The sequence below is a fragment of the Arachis stenosperma genome, chromosome 9 (genome assembly GCF_014773155.1).
Source record: "Arachis stenosperma cultivar V10309 chromosome 9, arast.V10309.gnm1.PFL2, whole genome shotgun sequence".
Taxonomy (NCBI): Eukaryota; Viridiplantae; Streptophyta; class Magnoliopsida; order Fabales; family Fabaceae; genus Arachis; species Arachis stenosperma.
Window position 1 is genome coordinate 160,614,028 of NC_080385.1, and position 26,033 is coordinate 160,640,060.

The window sequence follows — 26,033 nt, forward strand, 5'->3', positions numbered from 1 at the left end:
GGTAGATGTTACAACCATGATATATAGATATAAAAAATTAGTCACCAAGTGTCTATGATTTTTTATTACCATATATATACATCATTATTCTCCTTTTATGTTTGGCACACAATTGTTACTCTTTCAATCAACGCCGAACATGATAGATTATTTTCCGGTTCTTTGAAAATGACACTTTTGTAGAGTTCCAGGAAGACGTGTTCAAGTTAAGTTTGTATACTCCAAAAATAATTGAAAATCATGTTATAGTTAGGAATGTAATTCAATTCTTATTTAATTGTATATGTATATATCATTTATTAGAATTATTCAAACTTAAATATATAAAATAGATTCGGAACGAAGAAAAAACACAATTCTTTTTCTTTTTGATTGCTATATTAACAAAAACTCTTTTAAAAAGACTCGTATGGAGTAGTTTCTAAACACTTGAGCTAGCACTCCACTCTTTATTAATTAATAACTTTTCTTTCTAAAAATGTATGTTACGCTCACAAATTTGTTCGAAACATATTAGCATTGGTCTCTTTTATGTAACTAAACGGATAATGCTTCCCAAAAAAAAAAAAAAATCTAAAACGTGAGGCAAGAGATGATTGCATATATCTTTCATAAATTTTAGGTTTACTTCATTCATGCTAATTTTCAAGTAGTGTACGTGATAAACTTAGTAATAAACTTGCTTCATTCCACTTTTTGAACTCCTAATGATGCTGGAAAGATAATGGATATTGAAGTTGAGAATCGAATCTTGTTTCTTCGTTAGATGATATTCACATGCAGCTGATCTAAGTGGAATGTGTACCTGAGCATATAACATTTTCTTGCACCTTTAATCGTGGTTTGCAATGATGTCTTGGGTGGCAAAAGGAGTAGTCCTGCCATTTTGCTAAATTAAGATAAAGATTCGACTACAGTTGTTTTTATTTGAGGTTAATATTTAGAGAAAAAGATAGACAGATCCTGACTTTTTTAACTTTTAATAAATATATTTTTGATAAAATTTAAATACAAAAAAGATTCTGACTTTAATAAACGGAAGACAATTTAGTCTTTCCATCTATTTGCCTCTCATACGTCAAACGGAACTAACTGATGTGGCTGAAATGGTGTCTAGATGTCCGTTACGGTACCACGCTGGAAGGTGAATAAAGTTCGAAGAACAAATAAGTCCTTGACGTCATTTTACAAATAAAATTCGAAAGACAAATAGGTCCTTGAAAATTTTTTTTTTCAAAATTAATAAACTCCTTTCCTAAATTTTCTCATCTACCTCTCTCCATTTTTATATTTCTCTCTACTATTTTTACTCTATATATAATTATATTTTATATTAGTAATTTGACAAATCAAAATATGTCATTCAATATTTTTTTACAATTAAAATATTTTAAATGTAAAAGTATACACATTAAATTATTTTAAATTTTAGATAACAAATGTTAAAATTAATTATTAATAAAAAATTAAAATTTTTCATATAAAAATAATAACAAAAAATCTTATTATTTATTTTTTATCTGTAGATATCTTGGTCTTCTTAGTCAGAAACTTTTGTCAACTTACGACTTTTTTGTAAAAGTAGTTTGATTTTATAAATATTTTGTGTCATGCATAATTTATACTGTTAGAACAAAGTGAACTATAATTTTAAAAAAGATTATTCTCGTAATGTTATTATGGATAAAAATACCAATTCTAATATAATACACGAGAAAAATCCAAAATAGCCCCTGACAATTACCTCAAAAGACAACGAGACCCTTGACAAAAATAAATACCAACCCGGCCCTGAGATTTACTTTTATGTGACTGATTAGCCCCTGTGCCAAAAAAAAGTCAATGTTGTTTTTTTTTGCACAGGGGCTAATCAGTCCCAAAAAAATATCAAGGATCGGGTTGGGTGTTTTTTTTTCTTGGGGGTCTCGTTGTCCTTTCGAGATAATTGTCAGGAGTCGGATGGGGAATTCACTCTATAATAAACAAATGCACTAATACTAACTTAATACATGAATGATGCACAAATGAACTAATACTAACTTGATGCATAAATGAACTGATACTAATTAATGCCACTGGTATGATGAAAACTGAACTAATGCAATTTAACAAATTCTAATATAATACACAAATGCACTAAAACTAAACTAATGCAATTTAAGAAAAAATGTAGAAACAGAACGAGCTCAATTTTTGCAATTTTAATACAAATAATTTAAATTGCACAATATAATAAGTTAACTAGATTTCAAAATACAAGCATAATTTTATAAACTAAATTGTCATAATAGAAGCATAATGAAAAAAAAATCTCAAGGACCTATTTGTCCTTCGAACTTTATTTGCAAAATGATGTCAAGGACTTATTTGTCTTTTGAACTTTATTCCCCTTCCAGCGTGACACCGTAACGGATACCTGGACACCGTTTCAGTCACGTCAGCCAGTTCCGTTTGGTGTATGAGAGGCAAATAAACAGAAGGACTAAATTGTCCTCCGTTTGTTAAAGTCAGAGATTTTTTTATATTTAAATTTTATCAGGAATATATTTATCAAAAATTTAAAAAGTCAGGACCTATCTATCTTTTTTCCTAATATTTAAAAATTATTAAATAATAATTTAGTCAAACTTTTCAAATCATCTAAGAGTTTTTAAATATAAAATTTACATAAAGAGAACTAGACGTGAGGATTCCACCCTAAAATAAAGTGAGTTTATTAGTCGTGTTCCATTTTATGATGAGTCGATGACCTAATTTTTTTGTAAAAAAAGTAATAAAATTAATCTAAAAAATAAAATAAAAATAAAAATAATTAAATTACAACAATATTTTTTATTATCTTTCTTTATATTTTCAATATCAAAATTTATTTACAATAATATCAGTAAATAGAATCATATTTATTTTAAGAAATAAATTACATATTTTAAAAATGTATATGAGAGTATAAAATAAAATAAATAAAGACAACTATAGATAAGTGTTTATATTTAAATAAATAAATTTAGAAATAAATATTATTTTATATTGATAGAAGTTTATATTAGAAATAAATATTAATAAACTAAAAAATAATACTATTTTATTCAAATGAAATAAACAATATTGCAACTTCTTTTTAATAAAAATATACGAATCTATACAGAGGAACTATTTTTTTTTCCATGATGAGAAGAGGGGTTATTCATATAAATTTTAAAATTCTCGATGAACTAATAAGTTACTATTTTCTCAAATCCTAAAGAAAAAGAAAAGTTCGAATATGGAGAAAGATAGATTGGCTAAAAGCACACACACATACATAGATCCTTCCTTAATTATATAGTGTTTTTCTTTTTCTATTTTAATAAAGAGATATATAGTTGGTGAATGGATTATGAATCATTATTGGATCTTACATCTACATAATGTAAAATTGTAAATAATGAATGACTGGAATTGTTTTGTTTTTTGGAGTGAGATCTTTTGGTTTTGAAGCTGCATTATTGAAACATCACACTGGGAGTACTATATATATCTGACAGCATTTATTAAAGACTAACGCATGGATTTATTGGATTGCGACAATCCATTTAATGCCACTGCTCTGATGTCTGAACTCTGAAGGATCCACTTTCAATGGAGATCGAACATGAACGACATAGAGACAAAAACAGAAAACCAACAAAAACCTATGAGAAGGTGTGTGACACTAACATGAGATGAGAATGGCGTCATCTTAATATTACAACTAAACTCATAATTTCTTGGTAGAAGAATAAAGATGTCACTACCACAAATAAGGAATTTAATTAATTACGAAAAAATTTGACTAAATTTTAAGATAATAGTGGCAATTATATATTGATACGAAAGAATATTTGTGGCTAATTTAGAAATTATATTTTTAATTTGTCATGATTTTAAAATTATTAGCCAAAGACTTAAATATCGAAAACTTTCGAAGAGCCATAATTTATATATTATTGTCCACACTTTATCTATAACTAATTTGTGTAGAATTTTTTAACTATAATTTTTTTCATGACTAACGTTAGATTATTTAATCATACTATTTTTGTAGCTAACTTGTACTGTTTTTCACATATAATATTTGACTAATGTGTGCTAATTTACTACACTTTTTCTGTAACGAATTTTTTCTTTTAATAATTTATAGTTTTTGTTTTAATTTGACCGTGACTAATTGAACAATTTTATTAAATTAAAATTATATTTATATATAATATTAATAACAAAAATCAAACTTTTTTTTAAATATATAATATTAAATATTTTTTAATAAAAAATGCTAATAAGAATTCAGTATAATAATAATAATAATAATAATAATAATAATAATAATAATAATAATAATAATAATAATATTCTAACATAAATAACAAAAATCTAATATCTTCTAGAGTAAATATATTTAAAATTTTAACTATTACTTATTAAATATATTAATTAAATGTCTGGTATATGTTGATTTTGGTTTTTTTATATCCATAATTTTTTTTTAAGTTTCAACCTGTTTCTCTAAATTTATTTGTTGTTGAAATACGTTGTTGGAGACTTTACGGTTTGCAAACTCAAAAATAAGTTTAGATTTGTCAAAACCTACCGGATATACAGCACTACTAAAATCACGCATACATCTTACATTTTCAACACCAAAGACCTTTCCAATTTACAGCGTTTGCTCTATAGGCCATTATACCCAGAAATCGTAACAATAAGTTCGCGCTATTGTCCATGGCTATCAAGTTTTATCATGACTTTTTCATCATTTTTCAAATGTCAAACTTGAATTGTCGTCATTTTAAAGTGTCTACAATCGAATACAAAATTGAATAAAAGAAATAAATCAAATATCAGAATTCAAAAAATCACGTAAAAAAATTGAAATTACCTTTGACATTCACAACTAAAGGGTCATTATAAACTTTTCTAGTAGGAGTATAGACTTATTTCATCCAAACTTTCTACAAATTTTTTATTGTTGTTGCTATTATGTGGTTGTCGTGGTTGCTAAAACCCAACAAATAATACTAAAATGGAGAAAGAAAAAGTCAATATTTTAGACTTGGAAAATACTGTATCATATGACTCATATAGTGTGGTTATATAATGAAAGTGCTTTCAAGTGCTGCAGAAAAATAGAAGTCAAAAGATGTGAATAGAAGTGATGGGAAGTTATGTAGGATTTTTTCCGTAATTACTTTAACTTTTTGTTAAAAACTACCTTAAAAATTAAGCGCATCTTAAAATTTTAAATTTTAAAAATTCAGCTTAGTTATTCTTGTTTAGGTCTTTAGGTTGTCTTTTAACGTTCTTTAATCTTAAAAATATTTTTTCTTATTCTACTGTTTATTATTTACTAAATATTTTTTAAATTATTTTTTTTAATACAATGGGTATTTATTTTTTTTAATGGTCAGATACGATTAAAATTTTAAAATTTTAAAAATAAATTTTGAGCTTGTATTATTTTTAACTTTAATTTTTGTTATAATAATAATAAATAACCAAAAAACCACTTTAATAATCAATTTATGACGCTCAATATCCCTTCGTTGATACGGTTGATGATTCAAATAATACACTATTATTTAATTATTTACATATTATGCACGAAACAATTAATAAGAGTTATACATTAAGTCAGTTTTGTAAATATTTTTAACTGAAAAATTTAATATTTACTAAAATTTTATTTAGTTAGAAAAATTAATTATCACATAAAATTGTTATAAAAAATTATACAAATCAATTTCTTGGTTACTTAAATTACAAACTTTTATACAAGTGAGTAATTACTCATTAATTAGTATTAATTTTCTTATAACTAAAAATAATTATAAAATATTAATTAATAGTATATACCAATTAAATAAGAGTATAAATAAAAAAATTAAGGGTATTGCTACACATCCAAATATTTTTTTTATCAAGTTTATTCAAGTAGGTTTAACATTAACAAAAACCACTCTCATTAAAAGCGCGTCATTACACGCGCTTTTTCTTCTTCTCTGTTGTGCTTCTTCTTCTTTCGAATACATGTATACGTCATCTTCTTCTTTCAAATTCATGCATACCTTCTCCTCCTCCTCCTTCTTCTTTTTCGCGCACGTAGATTCTTCTTTTGCTTCTCCTCTTCCTCCTTCTTCTTTTTCGCGCACGTAGATTCTTCTTTTGCTTCTCCTCTTCCTCCTCCTCTTCTTCTTCTCCTCTTTCATCATCGTCATCACCAATACCAACATTTTGCTAACAAATTATTTTTTTAATCGAATTGAATGAACGCAGGTGCTTTAAATTGAATTGAATTGATAATCTCTAAATTGTAGACACAGGTGTTTTGAATTTGATTTTATATAATGGATAATGTTCCGTTCATTTAGTACTAGACAATTGTTTCACCTTAATGACGTGTTCGATTCATTATGCACAAAGCTGTTTTGAATTTGATTTTATATAATGAATAATATTCTGTTCATTTAGTACTATACAATTGTTTCATCTTAGTCACGTGTTCAGTTCATTATGTTTTATTTTATATAATGGATAATGTTTCGTTCATTTAATACTATACAATTATTTCACCTTAATAACGTATTTGGTTCATTATGTGAAAAACTATTTTGAATTTGATTTTATATGATGGATAATATTCCGTTCATTTAGTATTATATAATTGTTTCACCGTAATAACGTGTTCGATTAAGCTGTTTTGAATTTAATTTTATATAATGGATAATGGATAATGTTTTAGTACTATACAATTGTTTCACCTTAATAATATGTTTGGTTCATTATGAATTGAATTGAATTGTTTTGAATTAAATGAATGTATGTGTTTTGAATTGAATTGATAATTTCTAAGAGAACGAGAAGAAGAAGGAAAGAAGACATCCGTTGCAAATTTGGAAGAAGAAGAAATACGAGAAGAACTTGCACGAAGAGAAGGAGAAGAAGGAGAAAGAAACGGAGGATGAAAAAGAGAAGAGCGTGTGATTTAAAAAGTTGTTACAACAACTTTGATAAATTTAGATAAGAATTTTGCTTGGATGTAAAATTTTATTCAAAAATTAATTTATAATTTTACAAAATAATTTTTAAAAAGATAATTATGCATATAATAAAAGTACAGTACTCATAAAGTCATGAAGAAGTGAGTACTAAATTATGTAAATAAAGACTAATTTTTTTTAACTTATTCTTATTTCTTTTAAATTTAACAAACACTAAAATAATTTACTTTTAGTAAAAGATTTACTGAAATTTTTTTTTACTTAAAAATTACTGAATTTTTTATTATTTATCCAAATTATATTATTTTAGCTAAATAAATTTTATCTTTATAATTAATTCAACTATTAGAATATTATCTTTATTTTTATAATTTTTTTATTTTATTTAAATTTATTTTTTTATATTTTTTAATTTAATTTTATAAATTTGTGTTAATATCAAAATATTAAAAAAAATAATATTATAGATTAATAATAAATTTATTCAAGAAAGGATGACCATAGTACATCAATATAAGATCGGAGGAGTAAACAGAAAAAACAGAATTAGAGGTGTATAAATTTCAAATTCAAAGGCTACAAAAAAAATATTTTTATCATAATTTACCGTTTGTAATTAAAATTTAGTGGCTAAATTCCATTTTTTTAGCAGTGGGTATTTCATAATTTCAGCTGTTAGATTTTAATTATAAAAAAATTATAATATATAAATTAATTAAAATTAATTATTAAAATAATTAAAATATTAATATTTTTAAAATATTAAAAAAATTATTTTTATTAAAATTAAAATAAAATAAAATTATTCCATTAGTCTTTTGTATAATAAATTTTTAATTAGATTATTATACTTAAAAATTTTTAATTGAATCCATCTACGAATTTTAAATTTGTAGTCGTATCTTAGTCATTTTAAAAATATTTATATCAACTTTTTATTTTTTTTTTATTTATTATCTTATTTATTTTTTTTATATGATAATTAGAAAAAGAATAAAATTAAAATCATTCAACAAACTACTCAAGCTAAGGAGGAAGGAGCGGAAAAAAAAATTCAAACTAGTTGTGTTGCATCTTTGCATATATGGAACTTATTACTAACCTAGCTAACACAACTTGTAAACCCTAACCGGTATTCTTCATTGAGGCGAAACCAAGCTTTGAACGTAACCATTGACACCCACCCAACGATGATTATTATTGCAAAGGTTTATGCACTTGCTTACTTCCTTGACTCTTTGATCATACACAAGTAATATGCTATCACGTTCGTTATAGATCAACAAATAATTACCATCCTCCGACATATTAAACTGTGAATAATCCCCGAATGAACAGCTACATGCGTCGATTTGAAGAGAAATATAACTGAATTTCATTATTATAGTCCACGAATCTTCAACTCCAAATTCCTCAAGCTGCGACACAACAACATGAGTCCCTTTGAAATCATGAAAAACACAGAGGTGATCCCTCAATACTACGAGCTTTGGTTCTTGACGTTTGGAGCGGTCAAGATCAACAGGCATTCGCAAAAGCTTGTGCGTTTCTTTCTCCACATGAAGTGAAAAGATTACGTAGTCATCATAAGTGTATTCAAATAGCTCAATTCTCTGACGATCAATTGGTCCACGTGGACAAACCGCTAACCAATTAAAAGTGTTGCTCACAAATTGTCCTTCTTCCCAAGAAAGGAGAAGATCCGGGGAAGTTGAAACGGTTCTCCAGCATGTGTCACCCGCTCTGCTGTAAATTCTCAATTCATTTTTCCATTGTCGAGGATCTATTATGTTAGCTACCACCTTGTAAGTGTTAGTTGAATCGTCGTAGCCTAATCCAAACTTAACAATACTTTCACATTCTCTCTTTACAAATAAAGGTGGTGACGCTGCAGATATTAACCTTGTAGCCGGGTTCCAGAGCCGTACATTGAATACCTTATATTTCATGTGATAAACAATACTTGAAACGCAAGAAAGTCCGTTGATTGAACCATTGACACAGTAACATTCTGTTAAATCTTTTCCAAAACCAAGGGACTGTGCATTAAAGGGAATTGCTTCCTTCATTAAAGAATGAAGAGAGTATGATAATACCAAAGCAGGATCCACGTCTATTTCTACCAACAAGAAGTTAGTGTTCTTAGGAGATCTTTGAAGGTGAAGTTTTGTGAAAATCGGGCAGTGTATTAAGGATTTCCAGGACTGGGAAACACACCTGAATCGCAACAGAGATTTCACAGAAAGTCGTAATAGGATGTCTGAGATTATTTCCTCGGGGACAGAGTAACACCTTGAATTATACTGAGACATGGAGTGCTGAGAGCTCCAAAATTTGACTGCAATTTTGTTGAAATGAGCGGCGAAAAAAGATCACGAACAGCCACGGCATCAAACAACCTTGCCAGCAACAGGAGTAACTAATCTGTGAATTTCAGTGTAAGTTGTTGTTTAATGGAAGAACAGTGCTATTTATTTATATTAATTATTAAATTGATTTTGTTAAAAAAAGATAAGTATAACTAATTTAAAAAAAAAAGATAAGTATAATAATTCTTTTTAAAAAAAATATAAGATGATAAATAAATAAAAATAAAATAAAAATTTAATAATTTAACTTAATAAAATATGTTGAGATATATTTGTTAGTGACGTTAGATGTTTATAATATTTATTTTTAAAAATATTTAATTACACGTTTAAAATTAATGTAAAAATAAAGTAAAAAATTTAAAATATAGAAAATTATTTATAAATTTAAAAAATACAGAGATTAATAAAATAATTTAATTTTAAAATATTTATTATTTTGTTTTTTAACACATTTAAATATAAATGTATTTTGATGTGAAATAGATTTAGACAGGTTAATTTTTTTAGTATACCGAAAAATTAGAAACTATAGATATTTTGAAAATTGAAATAGATGAAATATTAAATAAGAATAGCTTTAAAATATTTGTTAAGAATACAACGGTAAAAAAGTTTTAAAACTTAATATTATTTTTAACTAATATATCTAGAATACTTGCTAATAATTAAGAAGGCCTTCCAAATCAATTCTCCTAGTATTATAATACATAAAATAATTATATATTTATTTACATAAAATTTTATAGAATTTAACTAACATCTGTCAAGATTCAAGACACATGTTAATTATTTGAACTAATTAACGTGGTCTTATTTTCTTAGGATACATGCACGTGGTTTGTTTTTTAAATAAAATAAAAAAATAATTATTTCTCTAAATCTATTATTCCAAGTTTCCAACTTTAATTTTTAGAATACGATTTTTTTTAATCAGTTCGCTTAATCCCGATAAACTTTTAATTGAAAAAGTATTGAAAAATAATAAATTTAATGTTCAATATGTACAATAAAAATAAAAAAAATTAAAATTAGATAATTAATTAATTATTTAATTCAAATTTTAAAATTTAAAAAAATAAGATTAATATTTAAACACATTCACACTATTATTTCTAATCTCATTGTAATCTTCAATTCACATCCTCGCCATCATCGTGACCACGTTCTTCCGTTGTCGCTCATGTTCACGGCCACAGTATTATTGCTGCTACTGTTCAAGAGTCTAGCGCTGCTGCAGCCGTTTCTGTTTTGCAACTACGTTCTCCCGCTGCTGTTCATGATCTCCAAATTGCTGGTGTTCGCGATCCATTAGGGGGGAGGGTGTTGCTGCTGATGAAGGCTAGTGAATAAGGAATTGATTGAGTCAAGAAAATTGTTGAGAAACCGATATGTAATATTCATATGATTATAATTAAAATATGTTGAATGTTCAATTTATTACGTATGTGGATGATTAATTTTATCCTTAAGTGGATGGTTATTTTTATTAGGGGTGAAGTGAGATGATTATTGATGAAGGTGGAGTGGTAGACGGTTGAGAAAGAAGAATGTATATATTAGAGTGAAATGCTTTGATAAATTAGGGTTTCGGATGGTTATTTTTTTGAAATAACTTACTGAATTTTTTGAAAATTTAAAATTTGAAATTGGAGAATTTGAAATTTAAAATTTGATGTGAAATAACTGAATGAGAGTTTTTGAGTACTGCTAGGGAGCCAATGGTCTAAGTGTACAATGTGTACAATGAGCTAAATCTTTGGCCCAATATGAATAAAATGAACATCACCCAAACTATCTAAAATAACCATCCAGGTACCAGGGATAATAAACATTTCATGTCATGAAACCACTCATCCCAAAAGCTTAAACTGAGTTTGGGGTTCACCAAAGATCAAACTCTTGACATTTCGGATCTAGAGCTCTGATACCATGTCATGAAACCATTCATCCCAAAGCTTAAGCTGATAGGGAAAGATAACACTAATAGTTATATCTCTAATACTGAATCAAACATCTCTAAACCCATTGTACATATTGTACAAATATTCCATTGGCTTTCTATACTTCCTCTTAGGTAATTTGTTAAGTGATTTTCATTGTTTATTTGTATTGAGAAAGTATGGGGAACTAATATATGTAGTGTACAATGTATATAATGAGAGGGATTAGGTGGTGGTAGTTACTTTTGAAATTAGGATGAATGTGGGTAAACATATTGAGCCAATTAAACAGCCCATTGTACAGATACTCTATTGGCTCCCTAGCGACACTCATTCATATTAGGCTAAATAACCAGCCCATTGTACACATTATCAAGAACTCAAGATTCTTCATTATCTCTCTAGCGGAATTTTTTATTTATAATTTTATAGAATTCACCTAATCCCAACGAGTTTCATCCAAATTCTCTCTAAAAACTTGGCTGAGAACAAAATTTAAATTTTTAAGCCATTATTATCGTCTCCAACAGTATACAGGAATATACAAAGTACACAGACAATAAGTATGACTTCTTCAATATTGCCGGCGCTCATGGTAACCATTATCACGTTTTCAGAAATGCACGGCACACAGAAATAAGCCATATTTAACAATGATTTTTTCTATTATAAATTAAAAAAATCAGTATTTCAAAAAAAAACTCATATGTACTTTGGAGATGATGATAATGGTTGCTATTGTTAACTTTTCAACTTATAAATTAAAAAAAAAATATGATATTTATGAAAATACGTAATGAAGTTTATCGGGAGATAAGACAAACTCTATAAAATTATAGAAGTTTACCGGAGTGAGTTAAGGGTGGCAATGGACAGGGTAGGGTTTGGAGCCAACCCTAATTCTACCCACGGGTTGAGATTTTTATATAAACTCAACCCTACCCTACCTACGGGTTGAGAATATCTCAACCCTAACCCTACCCATTTTTAACCCGCAGATTATAAAAAGAAATACAACGTTATTATATAAGTTAATGATAATTTAAAATAGAATTGATTTTTATGTAAAAAAAATATTAAATTATCAATTAATAATTTTCTTTTAGTGGCTAAGTATCTTTTAAGTTTAGTGAGAGGCAGGGGCAGAGCTTAGTTGAGACAGGGGGCAAACTTTTTATCAAAAAAATTAGTAGTACTTTTTCAAAAAATAAAAAATAGTTTTGTTGGCTCAAATATTTTACTATGACTTAAAGTATCCAAGTTCAATCTTTATCTCTTTCGCATTTCGTAGCTCTCTATTCAATAAGTAACACTCTCTCTACCTTTGAGTTCAAATATAAAAAATTAGGTATTTTTTATTTATTTAATTTAATATTATTTTATATTATACTATTTATTTAATTTAATTTTTTATATGATAAAAAATATTAGAATATTCAATAAGTATTGATATTATTGTATTTGTATAAATTGATAAAAAAAAATTTAATAAATATTATAAATTTTAATATTTATTCTTTTAACTTTTTTTTTACATATTTTACAGGATATATATTTAAATTTTTATATAAAATAATCATAAAAAAAATTTTGATGAATTTTTAAGAGAAATGCTAATATTTAAGAAGGAGAACATATCACTTTTACAATATCAATACACGTAGATAATTCTTCTACTTTAATGAATCACAAAGAAAGTAAGATATAACCTTTAAAAGTTTAAAAAGTTGCATCTGATGATTTTGACCTTAATTTTTTGAAATGAGACCCTGAAAAACAACTTCAAATTTGACAATATCACCCAAATTAGAGAGATGAGGTTAGACGAGCTTATCTTAAATGGGGTCTATATAAAAAATATCTTGACAATTATCCTCTATCTGCCCTTCCCAACTTTTGTTTCAAGCTCCGCCACTGGTAAGAGGTTTTTGATTCAACATCCACTTGAAACATATATTTATATAGGGTTAACCACCAAAAACGCCCCCAAATTATTCATACGCTGACAAAAATGCACCCGAATTTTACTTCGACAAAAATGCCTTCAAGTAATTTAAAAGCACAACAACAATACCCAACAGTAAATATATATTTTCAAAAAATACCTTATAGATTGAATTTTGATGTAATTTTTTGCAAGTATGATTATAAAAATAAGATATTATTATAAATAAAAATTTGTTATTTTTCGGTAAGTATATATTTTTTTATAAATTTTTTTTGTTAACAACCAATAATACTTTTAAAAAATCACAAAATAATATATACATAACAAAAAATTACCAAATTTTAAGAATAATAATATCTCATTTTTATAATAATGTTTGCAAAAAATTACATCAAAATTCAATCTCTAATGACCCCGAATTAACCCTAAAAAATATCTCATTTTTGTCAGCACATAAGTATGAGTTAATTCTCAATTTGACCCCTGAAATTTAGCCTGGTGCTCGAAATAACCCCACAATTTCGTTGGCCCCAATTAGAAATCTCATATTTGCAATTGTGACTCCAACTTACTCCTGCGATCATCTCCGTTCCCATAATGCTAATTTGATGCAATTGCATGACATGATCGACATTATTTAAACGACTATGCATTGGTTTGCGTGCAAAACCAATACGCCGTTGTTTAAGTAGTGTCCACCATGTCATGCAATTACGCTAGTTCAGCATTTCGGTACCTGCAAATAGGGTGTATGTTGTCACCCCTAGAGTGAATACTGCGAATTTGTCCTAAATGCAAAAAAAAAAAAAAATTATATTTAAAAAATTAAAGTTCAAAAATTAAATTTTAAAAAGTAATAATTATTTTTATTTTATTTCAGAAAAAAATCCTATGCATGTGCTGGTAAAAATTTTTAATCACCAACTAATAATTAACGTGAGTTATGCATCGAAAAAAAAAAAAGAAAAAGCAAAATTAAAGAAAGCTACTGATCGTATACCTGAATGCTAATTAATCAAGCTATCCAGCTAAATTAAATCAAACGTTAACAGTACACCAAAGGTTAATTACATTAATAATTACTTTTAATGGCCATTATACAGCGCCTTTTAAAACGAAATTTGACCACTAAATTACTTGATTTATTTTCTCACAGAAATATAATGACCGCTAATAATCATTCATTTTGTACCGCCAATTCTATTTTTCTTTCAGGTCTCTCTAAAGTCTAAACTTCGCTTCAAAGATTTCAATATCACTGATTTCTTTCCACCAATTTTGGGTTAGTACGGTGGCTGTAGAGGCGGTGGTGGTGGTGCAACTGCGGATGGCAGCGATCCACGGTTAATTTGTTCTTCATAACCACCACCGCCCACCTCTCAGCTTTCAAATTCGCTCCTCTTTCTAATAACTAGGTTCGTTAATTCTTACTTAGCAATTGTTTTGCGATGAAATTCACGTGCAATTGTCTTGGATAAAATTATAGTTTAATAATTTTCAACTATTTTGTGTGTCTATCATTATCATGTTTTTAGAAGAGAGTTTATTGTGATTATATTTTTGTTTTTAACATGGTGTTTTGATAAATTTTTATGATCATGAAGCTTAGCTTAGGTTGTAGGGTAAATTCAAGAACGGAAGATAAGATAGATTCTATTGTTTAAATTATTAATTAATGAATTTTGTTAGGTAGATAATGATTTTTGTGAACAATATGAACAATAGGCTTTAAAATTGGCTCGATAAAATAAAAATACACTACATTCTTAAATTATCCACTTAAATCTTAGTATTAAGTAACCATCCGCACACTTAATGAATTAAACATCCGATATATCCATTATTCACATTATTTAATATTTTTATTGTCTACCTATATTTTTTCTTAATTAAATTAGTATATTTAATTTAATTTCCTGGCATATTAGGGGTACGTAGGCGTATGTATCAAATCACATTTTGAGGCTCATTACGTGATTATTATATATGTGCAGATATAATTAACTAAGCTACATACAAGCCTAGCTACAAAATTTTGAAACTCGAAATCATGTCTACTTTTATGAAGAGGATGCACTCAAAGGTTTTTGTTCATTTACCGAAATTCAGGGTCATAATTTGTCACTCTCGGTTTGGCTCCAGGATTTCTGTATTCTACATTATTGTGAAGAAACAGTAATTGAGATGAAGAAAGATGCATGCGTCGTCCTTTATAGATCAATTAAGGAATGTTCATAGTTGCTCTCAAGTCTAAGCATATAATAATTAAATTTATTTACTAAGTAATGTATTTTAGTTTCTTTTATGTTTTGTTGTTATTAAAACATGCAAAGTTGTTGATCAATGATATTTTTTTATTGTGAATTTTATGGAATATGTTTTACAATTTAATTATATATTTTGTCTGGAATTAGTGAATTTATTCTACTGTTATATATCAATATACTATTGATAGTTAATAAGCACATTTTTTTAGTCAATAAGATATTTTAGAAAAAATATATTTTTAAATATTTGATTAATTAACTAGTAACTATATATCATCACATTTTGATAATATTAATCATTTAATTGACAGCGAAAGACTTTCTTAATAGTTTCATGACGAATAAGTATAGCATAGCTAGTCCAACACTTAATTTTGTCAAGAAATATAATTTGTTAGCCAATATTTCTGTAAGTATAAAATGATATTTAAATTCTAATGTGTATTTAAGTGAAGCAATGAGTTAATTATTCGACTAATTTAAGTTAATTATAGGATTTAGTTAATATGTGACATAGGGATATACACATATTAAAATGATTTTAATTAATTAAAAAAATTATAAAATTAATTTTTCAATAAAAATATTAAATTTAAAATTTTAATTATTTGTTATATATTTATTTAAAAAATTAATTTTTTTTATAATAACATCAATATCAAAAACACATATTTGCCAATACATATAATAATAAAATGGACGTTAAAAAGTCTTGATTTTTTTTACTATTAATTAAATAAATTTAATTTTAATACATTGTCATCAATATAAAATAATTTTATATGTGTATTCAATTACGGCGAAAGCTAGTGCACTCCAGGTAAAGTAGGGAGTACAGCACTCTTTAAAAATTAACCTACTATTAAAAGTGATCAAGTAAATTAAATTTATTTATTATTGTTATTATTTTTTTGTTATGGGGTGAACAAACAAACCGACACTAACAAAAAAAGTTAATTCGCTCGTTTAACAAAGGACTATCTTTACACCAAAAAAATACTCAGAAAAATTTAATCGAATCCCTCCGTTATTCTGTTATTGTTGATGTGATGTCTTCAAGCATTTTCACTTTTTTGTTTACTAGGAGGTGTTTTTACTATTGTTCTGTCTAGCCACAGATTTTGACGCACTTGAACCCACTCCATTCCACCTCTACCATAAATGGACCTTCAAAGCCAAAAAAATTGCTGCCATAGAAAAGGAAGACGCTGTTGGCTAACTCCAAACTGATTCTGTAGAAGAACTGGTCTCCATGAAGGTACTATGATTCTCAGATGATGACGCAGTCAAAGCACAAAATACATGACAGTTATAACAAGTTCATTATCTTTTATTTCAAATTATCCTCAACTTGTACGTAATAGAATGAAAAGTTAAAATATAATTTTATTTAAACAATTTGTATTATTTTTTATTAATTTATTCAAAAAATAATTAAATTTTGAAGCTAATTGGTATAAAATGTTACAGATATAAAACTAAAAAAAATTTTTATTTGTATAAGAATGAGCCTAATAAATAATTATTCTATTTAAATATAATTAAGAGTATTTCTTTCTTTGTCAACGAGTTATAATTCAAATGATATAATCTCTATATTCACCTAAAAGTTGGTAAAAAAAATACTTCTTTTTTTATTAACTTTTTTAAACATTAATTATTTATTTTACATACTATATAGAAATAAATGAATATAATATTTATTGAGTAGACACAGTTACGTACAAAAAATTTATTGTCATAGTATTTGAATCAAAAAAAGAAAATATTATTTTAAAAAAAACTAACAATATATTTTTAATAATATTCTTAATACAAAATAATAAATTTTAAATATTTTTTAAATAATATATATTAACTAAAATAATATAATTATCCCAAATAATATATTATAAATATAGTAAAATAACATATTTCAATAAAAAAATTGTTAATAAAAAATTATATGAATTTTTGTTTCGCACAAAATAAAATTATTATATGTTTGTTTGTTTTTTATGTTATATATATGGTTTTTTTAATTAAATTAATATAATACAAAATTTTTTTATTATTCTATTCATATTTAATGTTTTAATTTTGTTTCTCACAAAATAAAATTATATATATATATATAACACAAAAATTTTTATCAATGTGTTTATATTTAATATTATAATTTTATTTCACATAAAATAAAATTTATTTAAATTTTAATATTATATACATAATATATATATATATATATATATATATATATATAACAAAATTTTTTATCATTGTGTTTATATTCAATATTATAATTTTATTTCACATAAAACAAAATTTATTTAAATTTTAATATTATTTAAATTTTTTTCTAGATTTAGTACATGAATTTTTAACTTATTTTTTATGTATTATTTATTTTAATTTTAAAGTCTAATAATTTTTTTTACAGACATGTTGTTTTTAATATTTATATACTATTTTTTTATTTTGAACTTTAGCCAAATATCTGACACTTATAAAAAAATTCTAAAACTTGTAAAAAATGATTAATCTGATTAACAGGTTACCTTTTTAAATCCAGACCATTCAAATAAAATATAACAAATGATGAGTTTAGATTTAATGAATTAACAAGGTGTGTAGCACTCCATACTTAGCAAGGAGCGTTTAAGAATGAGCCTTCAATTACATAACGATAAATTAGCAAAAATAATTATTTTTCACATTGACTACGTGATGAATGGTCATCCAAAATGTTATAAACAACTAGAGAGTAATATGAAGAAAGTGATTGTATATTATTGATGTGTTGAATGATACAATATACAAAGTTATATATAAGTATTAGAAGAATTAAAGTAAAAAAAAAACGTAATATTCTATAATAAATATATATACAGATATGCTAAATAAATATAATTGATACTAACTGATCTTAATTGTTCCTAATTATACTCTAATATCTCTCCTCAAATTCAAATGGGAACTAAAGTACCATCTTGAGTTTAGATATCAGAGTTTGAAAATGAGTAGGGTGATGAGCCTTCATGAAGAGATCAGTAGTCTGATCCAGAGTCCCAACAGCTATAAGACAAACAACATCGATAAAGAGATGTTATCGGACAAAGTGACAATAAATTTCAATGTGTTTGGTCCATTCATTAAAAACATCATTATAGGCAATCTGAATAGTACTGTAGTTGTCACAAAAAATATCAATTGAGGATAACTGAGGAACACCCAAGTCTCCGAAAAGCCAACAAATCGAGATAATCTCAGCAGTAGTGTTAGCGAGAGCACGATATTCAACTTCGATACTTGATTGAGTAGTGAACGTTTGCTTCTTTACTTGCCAGAAAATGAAAGTCACCAAGAAACAAATAATAACCAGTAGTAAAACGATGATCAGTGGGATCACCATCCTAATTAGTATCAAAGTACACTTGAAGGGTTAAAGATGAATGGACAGAAAAATGAAGGCCATGAAACAAAGTGTCTTTGATATATCGAAGAATGCAAAGAATTGCCGCATAGTGAGTAGTACGAGGAGCTGACAAGAACTGTCTAAGAACATGACAAGTAGATGAGACCTCCAACTAATTATCGATAAAGAGTAGAATTATCCAAAACAGTGTCATCCATAGGAATAAACCGAACATTAGACTCAAGAAGAGTAGACTCAGTGCGACTATCTGTAATTTCGGCTCGAGAAGATCAGAAGCATACTTAGCTTGAGAGAGATAGACACCGTCATCTGTGAATATGACTTCAAGGCCAAAAAAATAACTGAGAGAACCAAGATCTTTCATTTCAAAAGTGTGGTGAAGGGATGCTTTAAGATCAAAGATACTATCAACATAATCTCTAGTCATGATCATTTCATCGACATACAAAAGTAGAAGAACAACTCCATGTTCACTTTTAGGAATAAAGAGAGCATTTTCATGAGGGTTACTAGTGCAATCGATATTGCATATAGTGGTGCTGAACTTTTTAAACCATTCACGAGGAGCTTGCTTAAGACCATAAAGTGCTTTACGAAAGAGACAAACTTTGCTAGAAGGACAATGATATCTCAGGATGATTTCATATAAACCTTTTTCCTCAAATCCTCATTAAGAAATGTATTTTTCACATCCATCTGATTGAGAGCCTATTTTTTTACCGCAGCAATGGCAAGGAAAGCGCGAACAAATATGAGACGAGCAACAAAAGCAAAAGTCTCTTCATAATCAATATCATATTCTTGCGTACATCCTTGAGCAACCAATCGTACCTTATAACGGTCAATAAAACTATCAGAGCGAGTCTTAGCTTGATCCTGTATACCCATCTACTACCCATAACTTCTTGATCAGAAGAAGGATCAACCAAGTCCCAAGTGTATGCTTTTTCAAATGCCTAGATTTTTTCCTGCATTACTTGTTGTCAATTTGAATTTGTAGAGGTTTCTCAGAATGACTTGGGTTCATGGTGATGAAGAATAGTAGAAAATCAATGATAATCAAGAGTAGGAGGCTCAAGAGGTTGACTGGAGATAGAACCTGTAGTATCATCACTAGAAAAAAGATCAACATGGGAGTTAGTGAAAAATGATGATGACTGGGTAGAAGGAATGGACTCAAAAGAGGAGAAACTAGAGAATATTTAATGCACCCAAAATACAACATGATGAGATATACGAATACATCGAGAGATGGGATCCCAACAATGATAACTCTTGTATTTAGTGCTATAACAAGAAAATAACACATGCGAGCCTGAGGTTCAAGTTTATTATGCTCATGAGACTGAAGAAGGACAAAACAGACACAACAAAAAATATGAAGAGAGCTATAATCTAGAGAGGTAATGATAAAGACGCTCAACGATAGTAGTGTTACCAATGACAGAATAAAGAACTCTATTGATAGCATGGATAATAGTGAGAACAACTTCACCCCAAGTACGCTCAAGACACGAAGAAGAAATAAGTATAGCACGAATAGAGTCAAGAATATGATGGTGTTTGCGTTCAGCTCTTTCATTTTGTTGAGATGTATCAGGATAAGAAAACTCAGACAAAGTACCCTATTCAGCAAGAAAATTTAAAAGTTTGAAGTCACGATATTCCATAGCATTATCGTATTAAAAGACTTTAATGACCTTGAAAAACTGAGTTTTAATTATAGTAGCAAAATTAATATAAAGTTGAGGCAACTCAAAACGATTAGTCATGAAATAAACCCAAGTAAAACGTGAATAATTATCAATAAATACTACAAAGTATCGATCCCATCCTATAGAAGCGGTGGGAGCAGGACCCAAACATCTGAGTGAATAAGATCAAAAGGAGAGTAAGAAAGAGATGGATTATTATGAAAAGATAATGCTAGTTGTTTTACAGTTTGAAAGAAATACAATTAAAAAACTCATGATTAACCTGACCTAAAACACCTTTAGACATAAGACGACACAATTTTTTTAAGGAGCTATAGATAAGACGATGATGCTAAAAATGAAGTGTAGATGGAGAAGAAACAACACATAGATTTGACGTAAAAGAATATGAAGATTCTCAAGTTCAAACAAACTTCCGATCTTACGTCTAGTCCCGATGATCTGTTTCGTTCGATAATCCTGCACACGACAACCAGAAATAGAAAAATTGACATCAAAATCGAGATCAACAAGTTGACCAATAGAGATAAGATTAAAGTTTAATTTAGGAATAAAATAAGTATTAGGGAGAGTAAGATTTGACTATGAAATAAAACCTTTATGTGTTGAATCCAAGAGGGAACTATCAACAATGTTGACAGAAGGTGCATTTGTAGTGGTAGACAAAGACAAGAAAATATGATGCAAAAGAGAAGAAAGGGCTGGGTGAGAAATTCGAATCTCTTATGACTTTATTGAGATGGTTTTGAAGAGCTCGGCGAGACAGTCATGTGGCCACAAACAGTGCAGCGATCTGAGTTTCGGATTAAAAATTATGAGGAATTGAAGATTGAATTAAAAGTTAAGGTTCTTAATCTCCTTCCTTCTTCCTCAGCGTGTTTCATGTGAAATGAGGGAGAAGAGAAGGCTGAACTTGTATATATATGTTAGGCCTTGGGTCTAATACGGCTCGATCCAATCGATTTAGCTCATTAGCTTAATTTTAGGTCAAAATCTTTAAAATTAATATTTTAATTCGTATTTTAAATATTTTTACTTTTCTAAAATATAAAATTTAATTTTCTAATTTATTTGACTCATAATTAATTTATTATTTAATTATTTATTAATTTACCGAATTTTACAGACTACACCATAGGTCTATTAAACATGAAAAAATATATTATCCATCCTTACTCCTAATTACACATTTCTTCTTTTTCATTATCTTATTTTCACCACAGCCACTCCATTCCTCCCTCCCCTATCACGCCGCCAACATTGTCGACAATGTTGGACCTTAGAGTCGCAATAAAAAGAAACATCTATGTACAATAAAAAACAACATCCATCGAGTTTAAAAGAAATACCCATGTACAATAAAAACTAAACATTTATGTACAATAAAAAGAAATATCCGTGAGGCTTGCGAGATGATTTATGGAAGGTGGAGGGCGCCCCACGTCGCGGAAGGAAAAAAAGAAAAAGACCAACGGCGGCGGAAGAACACGATGGAGGACGACGATACAAAGGGGTGTTGCGATTGTGTCATTGGCGCGACTTCTTCCTGTAGTAGTAACATGAAACCCAACGATACAATAGTAGTGACGGAGGGCAGAGACAATTCTTGTGGCGTGATGAAGGACGAAGTTGGGTTGCTTGCGGTGGCACGATGAGACTAGACTGCCTACAGCGATGGACGGGATGGAGGCGCGACGGGACTGAGCTGCGAGCGACGGTTGGGGAGACACGACAAAGCACAATTGCGTGGAGTGGTTGCGGACGCATGAAGGAGCCAAAATACGTGTAGTGTTTCGCGAGATTCCGGTGAGAAGTTGAGGAGAGCAAAGATGGGACGTAGTGCAGGTGTGGAGAAAAGGATTTATGATTGTTAATAAAAAAGAGAAAAAACGTTATTCGGGAAACGGATATTTTACTAATTCTTATTATTTAAAATGTGTTTACGGTTGGTTATTTAAATTTTATTTTAAAAGAAATTAAAAATAATAATTATTAATTAATGTTATTAATATTATTTAGAAAGAGTATTGTTTTTCTAGACCTTTTCATTCCATTATTAGTTTCAAGTGCTGTCAAAAATGATCACTTGCTTCTTATTTTTTTATTATTTATATTTATTATTTAATGAAAGCTATGTCTCCGTATTTAGGGGTGTTCAAATCTAAACCGATCCAAATTAAAACGTTCATCCAATCTGATACAAACTGAAAACCGATTAAAACCGCACTAATTCGGATTTGATTGGATTCTATTTTTTGCAAAGCGCTGGATTGGATCGGATTTCGGATCTACTTTTCATAACCGATCCAATCCAATCCAAATCGCACAATGTGCTATAATATATTATTTTATTATTATATTTACAATTATACTTATAACATGTTCAATTTGTTATACATTTTTCTATTATTCATGTATTATTATTATTTAATAAATATTTTATATTCAAAATGTTATTTATTTATTTATTTTAACCAACCAATAATTTTATTTCTATTGTTATGTTATGATTTACTTTTTAAGATATTGTTAAGACTTGTTATGTCATTGTTGATTATTTAAAATTTGATTTTGAGACTTGTTATATATATTTAATTTTTTTATTTAAAAACCGTCAATCCAAACCAATCTAAACCACTTGTAATTGGATCGGATCATATTGAATTTCCAAAAAAATTCCATTCAATTCAAACCGTACCGCACATAATTAAGCGTTCGGATTGGATAACTTTTTTTCTTAAAACCGAACCAAACCGCATCGCAAACACTCCTACCCGTGTTTGGTAATAAACTAACGTGATTATATATGTTTTAGTAATTTTATATATTTAAATTTTTTTATAAATTAAATAATAATATTTAAAATAATATTATTTATATTTTATTAATATTAGATCAATTTAATTAAATTTAATTAACAAAAATACTTATATGTATCACATTATTCATATTCATATTGTTTCTATCCCCAAATATCATGTTATCCCACCGACTCATCGATACAATCAAGCTTTTTTCTATTTATGTCACGACCAAAGAAAATTAAAGGAAAAAGAGAAAGAACTTTTATTATCAAAGAATAAACTAATCAAGCTTTTTTCTATTTATGTCACGACCAAAGAAAAGGAAAAAGATAAAGAACTTTATATCAAAGAATAAACTAAACTAAAGAAAACAAAAAATAGAAAACTTAAATAAGTTTTCTCTTCCTATCTGTTGATGATGGTGATCTCTGAATAGTGCATGCAGAAATTATGCACCTGCGTCATGATTTTACGTTTGTTGTTTGTTTGTTTATTTGTGTTTGATTTCAAGCTTGTGAATCTGATATAATATAAATAATAATAATAATAATTTTTTTAAATATTTTTTAAATACCGATATTTCATTAATTTTAACAATTAATTTTAATTAATATATTATATATTTTTTATAATTAAGATTAATGATTAAAATTATTAACATTAAAATCTAGGAACACTTAAAATTTTTTTAATAATATAATCTACCAAGTCAATCTCGATGTTGACTAAGAGTAATTTTTAATAAAGCATATGATTGTAACTCGTGATGTTAAAATTTATTTACTGTATAACTGATATGTATGTGTCATAAAATGCTAACCTCAATTTTTATTTATTCATTTATTATTTTTGTAAAGATTTTTTAATCTTTTACTTGGATAAAATTAAATTATCATCTATTTTTTCACAAAAATTAAATGTAACGAAAAAAAATAACACTAATAATTATATTTCTAATACTTCATAAATTTCTATTAGGTCCCCGTACTTTCCCAACATTAAAAGTAAGTGTCATATTTTTTTCTGCTTCCACGTTATCATATATATCTCTCTCTCTACTTGACAACAGAGAATCGAAATAGTTATGGACATGTTCTATTGGTTATTATATGAGCCATAAACCCAAAAAAAAAAAAAACATATTTCCATAGACCAGCCATATATATTTTTTATAGTATGGATACGTAGCAAGGATTCAAGGAGACGGAAGTGAATTTTATGAAGAATAAGGGAGAGGCGTAAATATTATTGGACCAGGCATCTTTAATTTGTTTAATTGTTGGTATATATACTATATCATTTTGATCATTTTACAAGTAACTAAATACATTTGACCATTTTATAAGTAATTAAATACATATATTTTAAGTTAACGAATTATAATTTAAATAACATAATCTCTTTATACTCATATAAAAATTATTAATTTGAGTCTTAAGTAAGTATTAGAGGTTCAAATTTCTTAGTGATTATATACTTAAGTTGTAATTAATAAAAAAAATTACCAAATATATATTTTTAGAACAATTAATAAAATTATTATTAGTAAAAAGCTTTTTTTAATAAATACAAAATAAATACATTAAAAATTTATATTTTTATATTTTTAATAAAAAATTTAAAATTATAATTTGAACATGTATCCTTAAAATGCATTACAAGACAAGACAGTAAGAATAAGATACAAAAATAAATATTCTTATATTTTGTTTGGTGATAAATTATAATAAATTATAAAAATTTAATTTATTCTTTTTTTTTATTAAAAAATTAGAAAAAAAATATAATAATAAAAATATAATTATAAAAATTTAATAAAATTACTAAAAAAAACTAAAAAATTATGTCTTTTATTAATATCTTTGTATCTTTTTTGTCAAAAATAACATAAAATATACTAATTCAATATTTTTAGACACAATATATATCTCTATCTATGTTTTATCTATTAAACATATTTTTGTGTCTCTATATTTTTATCTTAGTATTTTATTCTTGTAAACAAACGCATTTTAATGTACAAAATAGCTAAACCGACCTAACAAAAAAAACTTAAGTTATGTTACAAATATACCATTTATGTGCATTTTTTTTATTAATTTAAATTTTTGAAAAAAAAGTAATATTATTTATATCAGAATTTTTATAACTTAATGAGGAATGTTAGAGGATCGTAAATTTTATGATTTATAGCCATCAATTAGTTATTATTGATATTTTTAATCGTATGAGATTATTTTTTTTTTAATAATTAAGTATTTGTCAAATTTTAATAAAAGTACTGTCCTATATTTTAATAAATTAAAAAAAGAAAAGAGCCTATTGAAAAGTTTATGCAAATTTAAAAAAGTTTATTGCAAAAAGTTCACGCAAAGACTATTATATGAAAAAATATATATATTAAAAAGAGGCAAGTCATCATCAAATGCGTAAATGCTTATGTAATACTTTTTAATATCCTTAATCGAATAATATAATTAGGGTAAAAAACCCAAATAAGCCAAGGGGAGCTCATTTTTATCCAAATCCGCCAAAACAAATTTTGATACATCAATCCAC

The 26,033-nt window shown here is 26.9% G+C and overlaps 1 protein-coding gene across 1 annotated transcript; it reads right to left on the reverse strand.

Moving 5' to 3' along the window:
- Positions 1–8,152: 8,152 nt before the first annotated feature.
- On the reverse strand, positions 8,153–9,325 carry LOC130950342 (F-box/kelch-repeat protein At3g23880-like). The gene has a single exon (XM_057878847.1). It carries the CDS (start codon positions 9,323–9,325, stop codon positions 8,153–8,155), a length of 1,173 nt encoding a protein of 390 aa, XP_057734830.1.
- Between the last annotated feature and the right edge of the window lie 16,708 nt (positions 9,326–26,033).